This window comes from Drosophila miranda (genome assembly GCF_003369915.1).
Source record: "Drosophila miranda strain MSH22 chromosome Y unlocalized genomic scaffold, D.miranda_PacBio2.1 Contig_Y2_pilon, whole genome shotgun sequence".
Taxonomy (NCBI): Eukaryota; Metazoa; Arthropoda; class Insecta; order Diptera; family Drosophilidae; genus Drosophila; species Drosophila miranda.
Genome location: NW_022881614.1, coordinates 22,990,371 through 23,008,369, shown reverse-complemented (window position 1 = coordinate 23,008,369; position 17,999 = coordinate 22,990,371). Strand labels below are relative to the sequence as shown.

At 40.4% G+C, this 17,999-nt stretch overlaps 4 protein-coding genes across 8 annotated transcripts in view; all 4 read right to left on the bottom strand.

The window, feature by feature from the left end:
• Nucleotides 1–1,525: 1,525 nt before the first annotated feature.
• Nucleotides 1,526–5,384, bottom strand: LOC117193892 (dystroglycan-like). The gene is made up of 3 exons (XM_033398575.1): nt 5,376–5,384; nt 1,747–1,936; nt 1,526–1,683 (listed from the first exon to the last, which is right to left on the bottom strand). The coding sequence occupies exons 1-3, from the start codon at nt 5,382–5,384 to the stop codon at nt 1,562–1,564; spliced, it is 321 nt and encodes a 106-aa protein (XP_033254466.1). The 3' UTR covers nt 1,526–1,561.
• A 1,276-nt stretch (nt 5,385–6,660) lies between these two features.
• On the bottom strand, nt 6,661–15,844 carry LOC117193891 (dystroglycan-like). Its single transcript, XM_033398574.1, has 3 exons — nt 15,809–15,844; nt 7,300–7,507; nt 6,661–7,236 (listed from the first exon to the last, which is right to left on the bottom strand). Exons 1-3 carry the CDS (start codon nt 15,842–15,844, stop codon nt 7,115–7,117), a joined length of 366 nt encoding a protein of 121 aa, XP_033254465.1. The 3' UTR covers nt 6,661–7,114.
• LOC117192490 (dystroglycan-like) lies at nt 15,081–17,519 on the bottom strand. The gene is made up of 3 exons (XM_033397194.1): nt 16,830–17,519; nt 16,555–16,752; nt 15,081–16,474 (listed from the first exon to the last, which is right to left on the bottom strand). Exons 1-3 carry the CDS (start codon nt 17,503–17,505, stop codon nt 16,116–16,118), a joined length of 1,233 nt encoding a protein of 410 aa, XP_033253085.1. The 5' UTR covers nt 17,506–17,519; the 3' UTR covers nt 15,081–16,115.
• LOC117192486 (uncharacterized protein DDB_G0271670-like) overlaps nt 17,499–17,999 on the bottom strand; it is a 57,394-nt gene continuing 56,893 nt past the window's right edge. For all 5 annotated transcript variants that reach the window (XM_033397187.1, XM_033397185.1, XM_033397186.1 and 2 more), the window contains one exon: nt 17,499–17,976. In XM_033397187.1, coding sequence (XP_033253078.1) covers nt 17,523–17,976 — 454 coding nt within the window. In that variant the 3' untranslated portion in view covers nt 17,499–17,522. The remainder of the gene's footprint in view (nt 17,977–17,999) is intronic.

Below are 17,999 nucleotides of genomic sequence, written 5' to 3'. Positions count from 1 at the left end.
AAATTGATACCGCTGTTGTTGATTGTTTGGTTATTATTATTATTGTTGTGGCTTTTCGTGGCTCTATTACCAAATACAAAACGTAAATCATGTAAATCAGCTCGGCGATTGAGCCTTATGCAAATCAGTTAATTATACTTAATTTAATAGGCAATTGTTCCTCATATTTACGTACGAGTAAAGTAATTCAATTTCTCTTCATGCAATTATTGCTCTTACTTATGGATTCTTTTGGATGGGTTCCATCGTATAAAATCAATTTCATTCTACGCGCTACATATAGTACAATTGATGGGTTCTTAAATAAATACAATAAAACTCCACTCGCACCATTGTAGCACAGGGCAATGGACAGTGAACAATGGTCCAGTTTGGGGAGCTGGTATAAATCATTTGTTTTGTTAAAACTAATTTCTACTTTAAGTAATCTTCTCGTATATAATTAGTTTTTGTGTGTGTATTTTGTGGATATGGTTTGTTGGTTGAGTGTGTGTGGTTTTGTATGTTTGTATGTGGGAAGCACTTGTGGGCATTTAGGAATTGATTTGTATTTAAGAAAACCCGGCAATTTCGATCCTATTTATATTGGCAGCTCTATTGTGGGCTTGTTTTCGTTCTTACAACTAAAGATAATCAAAGCTGCACCTCGCATGTCCCTTGTTGCTGTTCTTCCTTGCAATTAAAACATTAAATACTAAGCTCTTTTTTGGGTAGCCCATCAAGCAGCTTCTCCAGTGCGGCTGGTGATCCGCTAATCAAAAGATCAACTGAAATTTTGCAAACGGTTCTGCTTAAGCATATATTAAGCGGAAACTCCTGTATAAGCATGCCTAGAACTCACTTACGGTATAAAACTTAAAAACCAGACAAGGGACATGCTCTAGGCGTCTTGCACCTAACTTAGTCAATAGTATTACCATTGTTTAAATGCTATGCTTAAAATGGGCTCGTGTATGTGTCTGCTGGTTTGCTTTTCAAGCTCTAGTTGCTTGTCTACTAAATTTCATTCCATTTCGTGTTCCTGGATGTGGATGTGGATGTGGTTCGCGGCTCGTGGTATACATATAAATTAGAGTACATACTAAATAAATAATATGCTGAATAGTGTGTTTTGTTTAGTGTTTTTCAAATGTGGTGTTCGATCTTTAAGCTACAAAGTTTTTGCCAGTTGTTCGCACTGAAATCGTTAATTGATTGTTTTTCTGTCGTGATTAATACAAAATATCGTCCTGCCTCTTCAACATTGAGTACCGTACCCTTCGTCTTCCATATGGAATATCCTTTCTATTCATTCACGGAATATACTTTGCTTCCATTTGAATAGCTAGTCCAAAAAGAAACCAATTCGCACTTGGATATATACAAAAGAGTTTTGTTTAGTTGCATATATAAGTTGTGCCAAATCGGTAGATGTATATATATATATGTATGATTGTATGTATCTATATATATATATATATTTATAGATTGTGTGGTTAATACGATGAGATTGTTATTATTGTTGCTGTTGCTCTTTCGGTTTCTGTTGCGGCTTCGTTTGCTGCTGATTCTTGACAATGATTTATGGCGATACATATGGCGGTGGCTTGCGATAAGAGGGCGTGGCGGGTGACTTCCCTCGCACCTCCCGACCGCCGACTACAACAGCCGGCGGTGGCACATACTCATCCACATCATTGTCGCCTGTAAGGAGATTTGCCACAGATTAGACTTTGAGCAATGGGTATGGCATGCATACATTCATACCATTCATATTTGAGGTATTGTAGGACGGTGGCAGCAGCGGTGGCAGCAGCGGTGGCTTCTCGTCTTTGAGTATTACGGGGCTCTTGTTGCCGATTTCGGGCTTCTCCTCATACTCATCCTGAAAGATGACTGGTATGCCCTTGGCCCGGAAGGACTTGCGCTCTTCTTCGTCGCTTGAAAAGGACACCCACTGTTCCAAAGGGCATTCCTGGAGATAATCAGTCCAAATCACTTCACTAAACTGATTAAATCCAGTACCAAACTCATAAATATTCCGAACTACTCCGAATTCAATGAACAAATATTGAAGAATCATAAAGAGCTACTTCACCCAGGTATCGAAAAGACCACTAATTGGTATAAAGGAAAATTCTACTACCCCGATTATCAAAAGTTAATCCAAAATATTATCAATGAATGTCCTACGTGCAACGTTGCTAAAACAGAGCATCGTAACACCAATCTAACCTTCGAAATCACCCCTGAAATACAAAATATCACAGAAAAGTATGTCATGGATTTCTATTTGGTAGGCAATCAACAATTCCTATCATGCATTGATGTATATTCTAAATTCGCTACCCTTGTAGAAGTTAAGAGTCGTGACTGGTTAGAAACCAAGAGAGCCATCATAAAAGTCTTTAACGAAATGGGCAAGCCACAGGGAATTAAAGCCGACAAAGATTCAGTCTTTATGTGCGCAGCATTGCAAGCATGGTTGAATGCGGAAAATGTGAAAATCGAAATCACTACCAGTAAAAACGGAGTTTCTGATGTAGAACGACTACATAAAACGATCAATGAAAAATTAAGAATCATTTCAAGTGAGGATAACATAGAAAACAAGCTCACAAAATTCGAGTTAGTTCTATACACTTCTATACACCATAAAACGGTTCATAATACTACAAAAAGATCCCCAGCTGATATCTTCCTGTAAGCCGGACTACCAGATTATAACACCCAACTGAATAAAGTTAGGAAGATCAATCATTTGAATAACGATAGAATCGACTTTGAAGTAGACACACGCTACAAGAATGCACCCCTAGTTAAAACAAAAACAACCAACCCGTTCAAAAGAACAGGGGAAATTAGGCAGGTAGACGAAAAGAACTTTGAAGAGAAAAATAGAGGGAGGAAAATCACCCACTATAAAACGAAATTCAAAAGAAAGAAAAAATCTAATAAAAGTAAATACGATAATTGCAGAGTACCCGAAGAGAGTACTGGGAATCCGGAGCTACAAACTGATGAATATTATAATCTTACTAATGTTCACCGTCCTACAGTCTTCCGGACAGAATATAGAGATAGATTCCATCAACTCAAGGAATGGATATCTCATATTCAAAACAAATACCATTAACATACCCATTAATTATGAATACCATTATCTAACAATTAATATAACAAGAACAGATGAAACATATCAGAGTTTACTAGAACAGGCAACCCAATTTAATAACGTAATCCAAGTTCAATATTTAATCGAGAAATTGCAACGTGAATTCAACGGCATCAAAATAGCCAAAAGAAACAAAAGAGGCCTTATAAATGCAGTAGGCACAGTATATAAATATCTATTTGGAACATTAGATCAAGATGATAAAGTCGAATTAGAAGGGAAAATAAACAATCTGGCTAGCCACAGTGTTCAAGCTAACGAATTAAACTTAGTAATTCAAGCAGTAAATTCTGGCATAGAAGTTGTCAATAAATTAAACAAGGATAATGATAGAAATAAGCAACTAGAGATATTAATATTTAACCTTCCACATTTTACAGAGTACATAGAGGATATTGAATTAGGCATGCAGCTAATAAGATTAGGGATCTTTAATCCAAAATTATTGAGGCAGGATTACCTGAAACACATCGATTCAGAGAAATTATTAAATATCAAAACATCTACCTGGTTGAAAACAGACACTAACGAAATACTAATAATTTCCAACATCTCACGAGAGATCAGAAATATTCCTATACTTAAAATTGTCCCATATCCAGATGAAGATAATAACATCCTCACTGACCTAACGCAAAACAATTATTACGTTCTAGAAAACGAGGTATATGAAAAAGAATCAAAACGAAAAATCAATGACGAATGTATTTCAGGAATAGTCAAACAAGTAGAAACAAAATGTCCATACACCAAAGCACACCAAAACTTTCAAATAAGTTTCATAGAACCCAATATATTGTTAACTTGGAAATTACCAAAAACCATATTAAACCAAGATTGCCTAAACCAAGAAATAAAAGTAGAAGGTAACGCATTAATAAAAATACATAATGGCAGTATACAGTTAAATGAATTCTTAATATCCAACTCCATACCAGAATTTGCACAAAGCATCTACATCAACAATAACGTAACAAAAATTAAACCATTGTCTTATTTGCAAACCAAAGAAATCTTAATAGAAAATACGCGATTAAATAATGTATTACATGTAAGCTTAATACTACTATTTGTCATAATCATAATAGGATTAAGCTACAAATTGTTTAATCTAAGTAAAAGCAATAATCCTAAAACCGACCCGCACATAGAAACACCCTTAGACGAAGACGAAGAATCCCCAGCAGGCACAGTTTTAGACGCACCTGAACTATATCCAAGGATAATCGCCTGAGGACAGGCTTAAATCTAACAATGGGGGAGTGACATATCTATAGTCCATGCTCCGCATACCCTTGTCTATGTCTATTACCCTGCACCCACAATACTATAAACAATACGACACCCTCAGCTTCGAACCCTCATAAACAATATCACGCTCGAAATGGACCACGCGTAGCCGATTGCAGGCAATGTAAACAAACACCCTAAACTGGAAGTTGAACATAAAACAATAGATGCCGCACTAGAATCCAGCCGCACCAGAATCACGCCACTCTTCAGAGATCAATTACTAATCGATTCTTAAGAATCACACCATCCTAGCTGACCAATCAGAGGCCCTATTCTCAGCCACCCCCAAGTAATGCAACACCGATCATACGCAGCGGAAGCCTTTCATCAAAAGCCGCCTTTCCCACATATCGATCGAGTCACGTACTCCATCTCCGAAGCCGAAGTCGAAGCCAACGCCTCCGAATTCAAATCCGAATCCCAAACCGAGCATCATAATATAAATAGTCTGCATCTAAGAAGCCAACTCAGTTCTGTTCAAGACAAACGTCAATCGCGACACCGTCGGAGAATTCAACCAAAGTTAACTCCGTTCAAGACATCAGACCTCAGTCATCGTCGGGGAAATAACTAACCAATGTACGCTAAGTTTAAGTGAAAGAATAAAACCTTTTTTAAAACTTAAACTGAAGTGTCGCATATTTAACTATATAAATGTTTATTAGTATTCGCACATGCATATACCCTGTACGAGGCAATACAATTACTCGTATTTATCAATTTATAGTTATTTTCAATAATTATTATAATTATTGTGAGTCTGTCCGTGTTTGTCCTGTTTGGTGGGTACAACTCCCTTCAAATTGAACCAATTAAATGGCATATCGTATTGTATATATGTTATATATGCATGGTATATGTTGATGTATACCGACATCAGCTTTTTTTTAATACATTATTTAAATGAGCAATTTACGCACCGACCGACAAGGGCCATTACTAACTTGCACAAATATAGATTCGATTTAGTATATTTGCATTTTATTAGCTTATTTACTTACGTGTGCGTGTGTGTGTGTCATAATTTAATATGGTTTTGATTTCTGTTTAATAGCAAACAAAATAAAACAAAAATCGTGTGTATCTTTGGCATTTTTTTATTCAAAATAAATTGATACCGCTGTTGTTGATTGTTTGGTTATTATTATTATTGTTGTGACTTTTCGTGGCTCTATTACCAAATACAAAATGTAAATCATGTAAATCAGTGCGGCGATTGAGCCTTATGCAAATCAGTTAATTATACTTAATTTAATAGGCAATTGTTCCTCATATTTACGTACGAGTAAAGTAATTCAATTTCTCTTCATGCAATTATTGCTCTTACTTATGGATTCTTTTGGATGGGTTCCATCGTATAAAATCAATTTCATTCTACGCGCTACATATAGTACGATTGATGGGTTCTTAAATAAATACAATAAAACTCCACTCGCACCATTGTAGCACAGGGCAATGGACAGTGAACAATGGTCCAGTTTGGGGAGCTGGTATAAATGATTTGTTTTGTTAAAACTAATTTCTACTTTAAGTAATCTTCTCGTATATAATTAGTTTTTGTGTGTGTATTTTGTGGATATGGTTTGTTGGTTGAGTGTGGTTTTGTATGTTTGTATGTGGGAAGCACTTGTGGGCATTTAGGAATTGATTTGTATTTAAGAAAACCCGGCAGTTTCGATCCTATTTATATTGGCAGCTCTATTGTGGGCTTGTTTTCGTTCTTACAACTAAAGATAATCAAAGCTGCACCTCGCATGTCCCTTGTTGCTGTTCTTCCTTGCAATTAAAAATTTAAATACTAAGATCTTTTTTGGGTAGCCCATCAAGCAGCTTCTCCAGTGCGGCTGGTGATCCGCTAATCAAAAGATCAACTGAAATTTTGCAAACGGTTCTGCTTATGCATATAATAAGCGGAAACTCCTGTATAAGCATGCCTAGAACTCACTTACGGTATAAAACTTAAAAACCAGACAAGGGACATGCTCTAGGCGTCTTGCACCTAACTTAGTCAATAGTATTACCATTGTTTAAATGCTATGCTTAAAATGGGCTCGTGTATGTGTGTGCTGGTTTGCTTTTCAAGCTCTAGTTGCTTGTCTACTAAATTTCATTCCATTTCGTGTTCCTGGATGTGGATGTGGATGTGGTTCGCGGCTCGTGGTATACATATAAATTAGAGTACATACTAAATAAATAATATGCTGAATAGTGTGTTTTGTTTAGTGTTTTTCAAATGTGGTGTTCGATCTTTAAGCTACAAAGTGTTTGCCAGTTGTTCGCACTGAAATCGTTAATTGATTGTTTTTCTGTCGTGATTAATACAAAATATCGTCCTGCCTCTTCAACATTGAGTACCGTACCCTTCGTCTTCCATATGGAATATCCTTTCTATTCATTCACGGAATATCCTTTGCTTCCATTTGAATAGCTAGTTCAAAAAGAAACCAATTCGCACTTGGATATATACAAAAGAGTTTTGCTTAGTTGCATATATAAGTTGTGCCAAATCGGTAGATGTATATATATATATATATGATTGTATGTATCTATATATATATATATATATTTATAGATTGTGTGGTTAATACGATGCGATTGTTATTATTGTTGCTGTTGCTCTTTCGGTTTCTGTTGCGGCTTCGTTTGCTGCTGATTCTTGACAATGATTTATGGCGATACATATGGCGGTGGCTTGCGATAAGAGGGCGTGGCGGGTGACTTCCCTCGCACCTCCCGACCGCCGACTACAACAGCCGGCGGTGGCACATACTCATCCACATCATTGTCGCCTGTAAGGAGATTTGCCACAGATTAGACTTTGAGCAATGGGTATGGCATGCATACATTCATACCATTCATATTTGAGGTATTGTAGGACGGTGGCAGCAGCGGTGGCAGCAGCGGTGGCTTCTCGTCTTTGAGTATTACGGGGCTCTTGTTGCCGATTTCGGGCTTCTCCTCATACTCATCCTGAAAGATGACTGGTATGCCCTTGGCCCGGAAGGACTTGCGCTCTTCTTCGTCGCTTGAAAAGGACACCCACTGTTCCAAAGGGCATTCCTGGAGATAATCAGTCCAAATCACTTCACTAAACTGATTAAATCCAGTACCAAACTCATAAATATTCCGAACTACTCCGAATTCAAAGAACAAATATTGAAGAATCATAAAGAGCTACTTCACCCAGGTATCGAAAAGACCACTAATTGGTATAAAGGAAAATTCTACTACCCCGATTATCAAAAGTTAATCCAAAATATTATCAATGAATGTCCTACGTGCAACGTTGCTAAAACAGAGCATCGTAACACCAATCTAACCTTCGAAATCACCCCTGAAATACAAAATATCAGAGAAAAGTATGTCATGGATTTCTATTTGGTAGGCAATCAACAATTCCTATCATGCATTGATGTATATTCTAAATTCGCTACCCTTGTAGAAGTTAAGAGTCGTGACTGGTTAGAAACCAAGAGAGCCATCATAAAAGTCTTTAACGAAATGGGCAAGCCACAGGGAATTAAAGCCGACAAAGATTCAGTCTTTATGTGCGCAGCATTGCAAGCATGGTTGAATGCGGAAAATGTGAAAATCGAAATCACTACCAGTAAAAACGGAGTTTCTGATGTAGAACGACTACATAAAACGATCAATGAAAAATTAAGAATCATTTCAAGTGAGGATAACATAGAAAACAAGCTCACAAAATTCGAGTTAATTCTATACACTTATAACCATAAAACGGTTCATAATACTACAAAAAGATCCCCAGCTGATATCTTCCTGTAAGCCGGACTACCAGATTATAACACCCAACTGAATAAAGTTAGGAAGATCAATTATTTGAATAACGATAGAATCGACTTTGAAGTAGACACACGCTACAAGAATGCACCCCTAGTTAAAACAAAAACAACCAACCCGTTCAAAAGAACAGGGGATATTAGGCAGGTAGACGAAAAGCACTTTGAAGAGAAACATAGAGGGAGGAAAATCACCCACTATAAAACGAAATTCAAAAGAAAGAAAAAATCTAATAAAAGTAAATACGATAATTGCAGAGTACCCGAAGAGAGTACTGGGAATCCGGAGCTACAAACTGATGAATATCTTACTAATGTTCACCGTCCTACAGTCTTCCGGACAGAATATAGAGATAGATCCCATCAACTCAAGGAATGGATATCTCATATTCAAAACAAATACCATTAACATACCCATTAATTATGAATACCATTATCTAACAATTAATATAACAAGAACAGATGAAACATATCAGAGTTTACTAGAACAGGCAACCCAATTTAATAACGTAATCCAAGTTCAATATTTAATCGAGAAATTGCAACGTGAATTCAACGGCATCAAAATAGCCAAAAGAAACAAAAGAGGCCTTATAAATGCAGTAGGCACAGTATATAAATATCTATTTGGAACATTAGATCAAGATGATAAAGTCGAATTAGAAGGGAAAATAAACAATCTGGCTAGCCACAGTGTTCAAGCTAACGAATTAAACTTAGTAATTCAAGCAGTAAATTCTGGCATAGAAGTTGTCAATAAATTAAACAAGGATAATGATAGAAATAAGCAACTAGAGATATTAATATTTAACCTTCAACATTTTACAGAGTACATAGAGGATATTGAATTAGGCATGCAGCTAATAAGATTAGGGATCTTTAATCCAAAATTATTGAGGCAGGATTACCTGAAACACATCGATTCAGAGAAATTATTAAATATCAAAACATCTACCTGGTTGAAAACAGACACTAACGAAATACTAATAATTTCCAACATCCCACGAGAGATCAGAAATATTCCTATACTTAAAATTGTCCCATATCCAGATGAAGATAATAACATCCTCACTGACCTAACGCAAAACAATTATTACGTTCTAGAAAACGAGGTATATGAAAAAGAATCAAAACGAAAAATAAATGACGAATGTATTTCAGGAATAGTCAAACAAGTAGAAACAAAATGTCCATACACCAAAGCACACCAAAACTTTCAAATAAGTTTCATAGAACCCAATATATTGTTAACTTGGAAATTACCAAAAACCATATTGTGGAGATAATGTTTTTTATCCCCAATCGGCCGACTAATTATTTCGAATTAAACAAAACTCGGCGCAGAAATAAAATTACGATATGTTCTTTAATGCGTGACATCCAAATTGCAAGTGTGGCTTGCCTGCCCTTTACATTGCCGCTCCGATCGCTAAGCGCAGCTTCGCTCGGCCGACGTCGGTAGGCAGACGCAAAGCGGAGATAGCGAAGAGCGAGCTGGCAGAGAGCGTTTAGCAGGGCAAGCAAGCGCAAAGCTTTAACAAACAAATGAGTGACATAGACATAAGTAACAAACAAAATAAGCGGCTGAGGGCCAAGAATTAGGTGCTATTTGGCAAGCAGCTAATCGGCTGGGTTCTGCTCCGAACATTCACCCCCCGTTGGAAGGCAAAGGCTTTCAACAGATCCATCCTGAAGGGGCAGAACCGCTATTTTTCCAACGGCCCTCTTGAAGATGCTTGCTTGGGCGCAGCTGGCGGCTACGCTGGGATGATCGTCGAACGCAGCAATCGGCGCTTCTTTACGAAGGCGGCTTGTCGTGATTACGTCTTGATCATCGGGAACCTCTGTAATTGTATAGAATGGCAGGAAATTTGGCAATGTAGAAATTGTTGAAAGTTGAATTTCATTTAGCGTGGATAAATCAGTTTTTAATATATGGAAAAGTTCGCGCTGCAGTTCCTGATTCTCCGATCGCAGTTTTTCCACTTGCACCTGGCACTCGAGCAGCTGCTTCCTGCATTGCTGCTCTAAGTTTTGGTACTCCAGCGTTGTGAGTCGAAAATCGTCAATAGAGATGCACGAGGAATTTTCAAAAGCGGCTAAAGCTGCACGCTTATTCTCCGAGCTATCAATGCTTCCTGATACTATCCAACCAAGTTTTGTCTCCTGCAATGTTGGCAATTGGGCTGATAGTCGAATCTGTCCGACGCACATTAAATCGAAGAACAAACCAGAACCTATCAACAGATCGATACGTTGGGGCTTGGAGAAATTAGGATCAGCTAGTTTTAGATTATTCGGCATTGGCCAATCCTTTGCGTCTACGCCGAAGTTAGGCTGCATTTCCGTAATTGAGTTGGTGACAATTGCAGCGAAGGAAGCTCGATAGCTTGCGTCCTGGGATTGTACAACTATATGTACAGACTTGCTCGAAGGTAGAATGGAATCTCCGATTCCAGAGATGTGAACATAAGACGAGCGATGATCCAACTGCAACTGATCAGCAAGTCTAGATGTTACAAAGTTTGCCTGTGATGCAGAATCCAAAATGGCACGACATGGGATAAGTGCTCCATAACGATCTGTTACATGGACGAGGGCAGTAGGTAGCAACACGTTCTGGCTAGGCTGAGATTTCTGGATCGAGGGGGGAGGGCTGGAACACCCGCTTGCTAGAAGCACAGTCGCGGCCTCTTGCTGGATCGATTCCTCGGCCGGTGAAGAGGAAGATGAAGCACCAGTTCCCGATGGAATGTGGAGTAGCGTGTGATGTTTGGCCTGGCAATGCCTGCAAAGTCCTGACCTGCACCTCTGCAATTCATGGCCTTTGTTGAGGCAGCTCAAACACAAGCGGCTCTTCTTTGCTTCTTTGTATCGTTCAAACGCAGAGAGATTCAGGAATGCCTGACATCTAGATATGTAATGCTCGGAGGAATTGCAATGGTTACATATGGGGTTAGGATGGTCGTTACTGGAGGTGATAAGGGTGACAGGTTTGTCTTCTCCCACCTGTTGACTAGGACTTGTTGCCATGGCTGATCCCAAATTCTCCAGCATCCGACATCTCGCTTCCAGAAATGAGGCCATGCTTGACCACCGAGGCAATCCTGACGTCGGCAAGTTCTCTTCCCATTTCTCCTTTGTTTTGTGGTCCAGTTTCGTGCCTATGATGAAGATCAGCAACCCATCGGATATCTCCTGCGGGGTCGCTAAGGTCTGAAGTGCACGCAAGTGCGAATTGATTTTGTCGCTGAGCGCGCGCAAGCCGATAGCCGAGCCCTTCTCCACCCCTTGCAGCCCGAAAATAGCCTTGACGTGTGCCTGAAAATGTAACAGTTTATTATCGAATCGCAACATTAGTAAATTCAACGCCTTGTCGTAATTCTCCTCAGAAAGTTCCAAGGAACGAATCGTATCCAGCGCAGCACCATCTAGACATCCACGAAGATATTGGAATTTTTCGATGATTGGTATACGATGGTCTTTGTGCACCATTGTCGAGAACATCGAGTGGAATTCTGGCCAATCCATGTAGTTCCCACCGAATCGCGGAAGCTGCAACTCGGGCATTCGAGAACGGCCTATACTATTATAGGCGAACAACGACGAATTCCCCTCGAGAGTATGCCGAGCCGTTGAATTGGCAACATTTACCGTGCGAGCAGCCATCAACTCCCGCGACAGCCTGGACCTAACCTTGACATAAACATTCGAAAAGTCCAGCCGGGCATCATGGGCTAACTGCAGGAAATCCAGCCTTTCAAGGCTCGTTTGAGCGGCATCGAAATCCGCATTCATTCGCTCGAATTGCTCTAAGCGAGCTTGAAGTTCTTCCTCATCTAACTCGGCAAGCTCTTCCTTCATAAGAAAGCGATCCATGGCCTTTAGTTGGCGCGCGATGGACTCGGCCTTGTGCTTGTAGAAATCTACATCACTCGGCATTGCTGCGTTCGCGACATTGGTAGGCTCAGGTGCTGCCATGTTGAGGTTTTAAAAGAGTCTCTCAGCACGACCGAAAAAGACACCCTGTATACGTATAAACGTGGGAACCGAAAGCAAAGGGATTACAGCTAATGCCTTTAGCTGTGCGGCTGTGCGAGCTGTCCGATTCCGCTTTGTACTCCGCTTGTGTGTATTAGTGAGTTCGCTGCACTGCCTACCGCACTGCACTGACCGAATTGTCGCGACAGAGAAACTAATAGCCAGCAATGCGTGTATGTAGGTGTATGTAAGTGTGTTTTAGCACCGAATTGTGCTTAACCGCCGAAAATTTGCTAGGGCTAACGAATGTCGATCGCGAATGTTTATTAATTGACACTGCAACTCAGAGATCACGTCGGGGTCACCAAATTTTATGTGGAGATAATGTTTTTTATCCCCAATCGGCCGACTAATTATTTCGAATTAAACAAAACTCGGCGCAGAAATAAAATTACGATATGTTCTTTAATGCGTGACATCCAAATTGCAAGTGTGGCTTGCCTGCCCTTTACATTGCCGCTCCGATCGCTAAGCGCAGCTTCGCTCGGCCGACGTCGGTAGGCAGACGCAAAGCGGAGATAGCGAAGAGCGAGCTGGCAGAGAGCGTTTAGCAGGGCAAGCAAGCGCAAAGCTTTAACAAACAAATGAGTGACATAGACATAAGTAACAAACAAAATAAGCGGCTGAGGGCCAAGAATTAGGTGCTATTTGGCAAGCAGCTAATCGGCTGGGTTCTGCTCCGAACACATATTAAACCAAGATTGCCTAAACCAAGAAATAAAAGTAGAAGGTAACGCATTAATAAAAATACATAATTGCAGTATACAGTTAAATGAATTCTCAATATCCAACTCCATACCAGAATTTGCACAAAGCATCTACATCAACAATAACGTAACAAAAATTAAACCATTGTCTTATTTGCAAACCAAAGAAATCTTAATAGAAAATACGCGATTAAATAATGTATTACATGTAAGCTTAATACTACTATTTGTCATAATCATAATAGGATTAAGCTACAAATTGTTTAATCTAAGTAAAAGCAATAAGCCTAAAACCGACCCGCACATAGAAACACCCTTAGACGAAGACGAAGAATCCCCAGCAGGCACAGTTTTAGACGCACCTGAACTATATCCAAGGATAATCGCCTGAGGACAGGCTTAAATCTAACAATGGGGGAGTGACATATCTATAGTCCATGCTCCGCATACCCTTGTCTATGTCTATTACCCTGCACCCACAATACTATAATCAATACGACACCCTCAGCTTCGAACCCTCATAAACAATCTCACGCTCGAAATGGACCACGCGTAGCCGATTGCAGGCAATGTAAACAAACCCCCTAAACTGGAAGTTGAACATAAAACAATAGATGCCGCACTAGAATTCAGCCGCACCAGAATCACGCCACTCTTATGAGATCAATTACTAATCGATTCTTAAGAATCACACCATCCTAGCTGACCAATCAGAGGCCCTATTCTCAGCCACCCCCAAGTAATGCAACACCGATCATACGCAGCGGAAGCCTTTCATCAAAAGACGCCTTTCCCACATATCGATCGAGTCACGTACTCCATCTCCGAAGCCGAAGTCGAAGCCAACGCCTCCGAATCCAAATCCGAATCCCAAACCGAGCATCATTATATAAATAGTCTGCATCTAAGAAGCCAACTCAGTTCTGTTCAAGACAAACGTCAATCGCGACACCGTCTGAGAATTCAACCAAAGTTAATTCCGTTCAAGACATCAGACCTCAGTCATCGTCGGGGAAATAACTAACCAATGTACGCTAAGTTTAAGTGAAAGAATAAAACCTTTTTTAAAACTTAAACTGAAGTGTCGCATATTTAACTATATAAATGTTTATTAGTATTCGCACATGCATATACCCTGTACGAGGCAATACAATTACTCGTATTTATCAATTTATAGTTATTTTCAATAATTATTATAATTATTGTGAGTCTGTCCGTGTTTGTCCTGTTTGGTGGGTACAACTCCCTTCAAATTGAACCAATTAAATGGCATATCGTATTGTATATATGTTATATATGCATGGTATATGTTGATGTATACCGACATCAGCTTTTTTTTAATACATTATTTAAATGAGCAATTTACGCACCGACCGACAAGGGCCATTAATAACTTGCACAAATATAGATTCGATTTAGTATATTTGCATTTTATTAGCTTATTTACTTACGTGTGCGTGTGTGTGTGTCATAATTTAATATGGTTTTGATTTCTGTTTAATAGCAAACAAAATAAAACAAAAATCGTGTGTATCTTTGGCATTTTTTTATTCAAAATAAATTGATACCGCTGTTGTTGATTGTTTGGTTATTATTATTATTGTTGTGACTTTTCGTGGCTCTATTACCAAATACAAAATGTAAATCATGTAAATCAGTGCGGCGATTGAGCCTTATGCAAATCAGTTAATTATACTTAATTTAATAGGCAATTGTTCCTCATATTTACGTACGAGTAAAGTAATTCAATTTCTCTTCATGCAATTATTGCTCTTACTTATGGATTCTTTTGGATGGGTTCCATCGTATAAAATCAATTTCATTCTACGCGCTACATATAGTACGATTGATGGGTTCTTAAATAAATACAATAAAACTCCACTCGCACCATTGTAGCACAGGGCAATGGACAGTGAACAATGGTCCAGTTTGGGGAGCTGGTATAAATGATTTGTTTTGTTAAAACTAATTTCTACTTTAAGTAATCTTCTCGTATATAATTAGTTTTTGTGTGTGTATTTTGTGGATATGGTTTGTTGGTTGAGTGTGGTTTTGTATGTTTGTATGTGGGAAGCACTTGTGGGCATTTAGGAATTGATTTGTATTTAAGAAAACCCGGCAATTTCGATCATATTTATATTGGCAGCTCTATTGTGGGCTTGTTTTCGTTCTTACAACTAAAGATAATCAAAGCTGCACCTCGCATGTCCCTTGTTGCTGTTCTTCCTTGCAATTAAAAATTTAAATACTAAGCTCTTTTTTGGGTAGCCCATCAAGCAGCTTCTCCAGTGCGGCTGGTGATCCGCTAATCAAAAGATCAACTGAAATTTTGCAAACGGTTCTGCTTATGCATATATTAAGCGGAAAATCCTGTATAAGCATGCCTAGAACTCACTTACGGTATAAAACTTAAAAACCAGACAAGGGACATGCTCTAGGCGTCTTGCACATAACTTAGTCAATAGTATTACCATTGTTTAAATGCTATGCTTAAAATGGGCTCGTGTATGTGTGTGCTGGTTTGCTTTTCAAGCTCTAGTTGCTTGTCTACTAAATTTCATTCCATTTCGTGTTCCTGGATGTGGATGTGGATGTGGTTCGCGTCTCGTGGTATACATATAAATTAGAGTACATACTAAATAAATAATATGCTGAATAGTGTGTTTTGTTTAGTGTTTTTCAAATGTGGTGTTCGATCTTTAAGCTACAAAGTGTTTGCCAGTTGTTCGCACTGAAATCGTTAATTGATTGTTTTTCTGTCGTGATTAATACAAAATATCGTCCTGCCTCTTCAACATTGAGTACCGTACCCTTCGTCTTCCATATGGAATATCCTTTCTATTCATTCACGGAATATCCTTTGCTTCCATTTGAATAGCTAGTCCAAAAAGAAACCAATTCGCACTTGGATATATACAAAAGAGTTTTGCTTAGTTGCATATATAAGTTGTGCCAAATCGGTAGATGTATATATATATATGTATGATTGTATGTATCTATATATATATATATATATTTATAGATTGTGTGGTTAATACGATGCGATTGTTATTATTGTTGCTGTTGCTCTTTCGGTTTCTGTTGCGGCTTCGTTTGCTGCTGATTCTTGACAATGATTTATGGCGATACATATGGCGGTGGCTTGCGATAAGAGGGCGTGGCGGGTGACTTCCCTCGCACCTCCCGACCGCCGACTACAACAGCCGGCGGTGGCACATACTCATCCACATCATTGTCGTCTGTGAGGAGATTTGCCACAGATTGGACTTTGAGCAATGGGTATGGCATGCATACATTCATACCATTCATATTTGAGGTATTGTAGGACGGTGGCAGCAGCGGTGGCAGCAGCGGTGGCTTTTCGTCTTTGAGTATTACGGGGCTCTTGTTGCCGATTTCGGGCTTCTCCTCATACTCATCCTGAAAGATGACTGGTATGCCCTTGGCCCGGAAGGACTTGCGCTCTTCTTCGTCGCCTGAAAAGGACACCGAAATTGAATTTGACTCTCGACGAAATACACACAGAAATGGGGAGAGACCCGACCCGCTTCCTTACCCAGCTCCATTTTACCACTCTTGTGGCGGCGTCTGTGCAGGCAGCAGGCCACGATAGAGGCCAGCACTATCATCACCAGAATGATGACGGCGGGCAAAATGAAATTGGCCAAGTACTCCTCGCTGAAGGTGGACTTCTGTCTGGGCTCCTCAGTGCGTGTGGGCACGAACTCGTTTGTGATGTCTATGTTCTCGGCATCTGGAAAAAGAAAGGTTGGGCAAAGGAAAACCAAATTAGCTCTGCTTCCATGGGGAAATCTCAGAAAATATTCTTACGATGACAACTGCCAAAAGGAGCCACCGAAAAGTTTGTTAGATTCAGCTCTAGACCCAAGGCCCGCTTCACGCTATCCCTTAGGCTGTCGCCGACCATATAGACACTGCGCGTGGCCGCCAGCAGCTTCTCGGGGCAGCGGTTGTGATGCTTGTACAGCGACGTGTTATAGAAGTTCACGATTGTGCCGTCCGAGTCGTGGTGGATGTTGATGGAACGAATCTGGATTTGATTGGTGGTGGCGTCGCCGTTCACCCTGGCTATGCGCTCCACAAACTTGCGCTGCAGCTCAGCATTGAAGTTCTCATGGCGAATGGCCAGGTAGGCCTTGAAAAAGGCCCCAAATTCCTTTTTGGGCGGATGGCTAACGACTACGACAAGGGCATCGTGGGCACTGAGACCGCCGCTGTCCTCTGCCACAAGCAGGTACTCCTCGGAGCCGGTGTCGCCACTCTTTGGGATGCCGTAGAACTCCTGGTTCTTCGAGTCGAACTGCAGCCAGTGGCGAGTGCTCAGCTCCTTGTGCTCCTTGGACTTGAGGGTGAGGGTCAGGTCGTTATCATTAGCATCGTAGAAGGTGTCTGGCGGCACTTTGAACACCAGCAGTTGTCCTACGCTGGCGTTCACTCGATCCACTTGGTTGCGCGGCATCGACGGAACGTTCTTTGCCATCTGCATAGTGGGCTTCACCTTCGTTAGGTCCTTCTGGCACGATCCAAGAGCTGGCCAGTGATCGACTTGATGCCCAGCAGCGGCTGCACCAGATCGCTCAGACGCTGGGCATCCAGGCGGCTAACAAGGTCGCTCAGCTCCTTCTCGGGGCAGTCGCTGGTCGGCAGAGTCTCGTTGAAGTACACGAAGATGGCGCTGTGTGGGTCCTGTGGGGTCTGACAGATCTCGCGCACTACCACTGCCGAGCTGCTGTCATCATCCAGTGTTCGAGCCAAGTCATTGATCAGCTTCAGTTGCCAGTCGATGTTGTGGCCGTGCTTCTCGTTGATCTTCACGAGAATGCTGATCTCGTGGGTGATGGTCCGCACCGCTCGGTGCTGTTGCACGCTAATCTCCACCGTCTCCGTGACGGTGGCGTTGCCCGAGTCTGTGGCAGAGAGACGATACTGCCAACGCGACACGGTGTCGTCCAAAGGTCTGCAAAGGGACAGAGGACACAA

Excerpts from the sequence above, each read along its gene's own strand:
- LOC117193892 (XM_033398575.1), bottom strand. Across the intron at positions 1,684-1,746 it reads CAATACCTCAAATATGAATG|GCGACAATGATGTGGATGAG; the intron begins GTATGAATGTAT and ends ATCTCCTTACAG.
- LOC117193891 (XM_033398574.1), bottom strand. The coding sequence starts at position 15,844 with ATGAATAGAAAGGATATTCCATATGGAAGACGAAGG. Across the intron at positions 7,508-15,808 it reads TTCCATATGGAAGACGAAGG|GAATGCCCTTTGGAACAGTG; the intron begins GTACGGTACTCA and ends GATTATCTCCAG. Across the intron at positions 7,237-7,299 it reads CAATACCTCAAATATGAATG|GCGACAATGATGTGGATGAG; the intron begins GTATGAATGTAT and ends ATCTCCTTACAG.
- LOC117192490 (XM_033397194.1), bottom strand. The coding sequence starts at position 17,505 with ATGCAGATGGCAAAGAACGTTCCGTCGATGCCGCGCAACCAAGTGGAT. Across the intron at positions 16,753-16,829 it reads TCCTTTTGGCAGTTGTCATC|ATGCCGAGAACATAGACATC; the intron begins GTAAGAATATTT and ends TTCTTTTTCCAG. Across the intron at positions 16,475-16,554 it reads GAGTGGTAAAATGGAGCTGG|GCGACGAAGAAGAGCGCAAG; the intron begins GTAAGGAAGCGG and ends TGTCCTTTTCAG.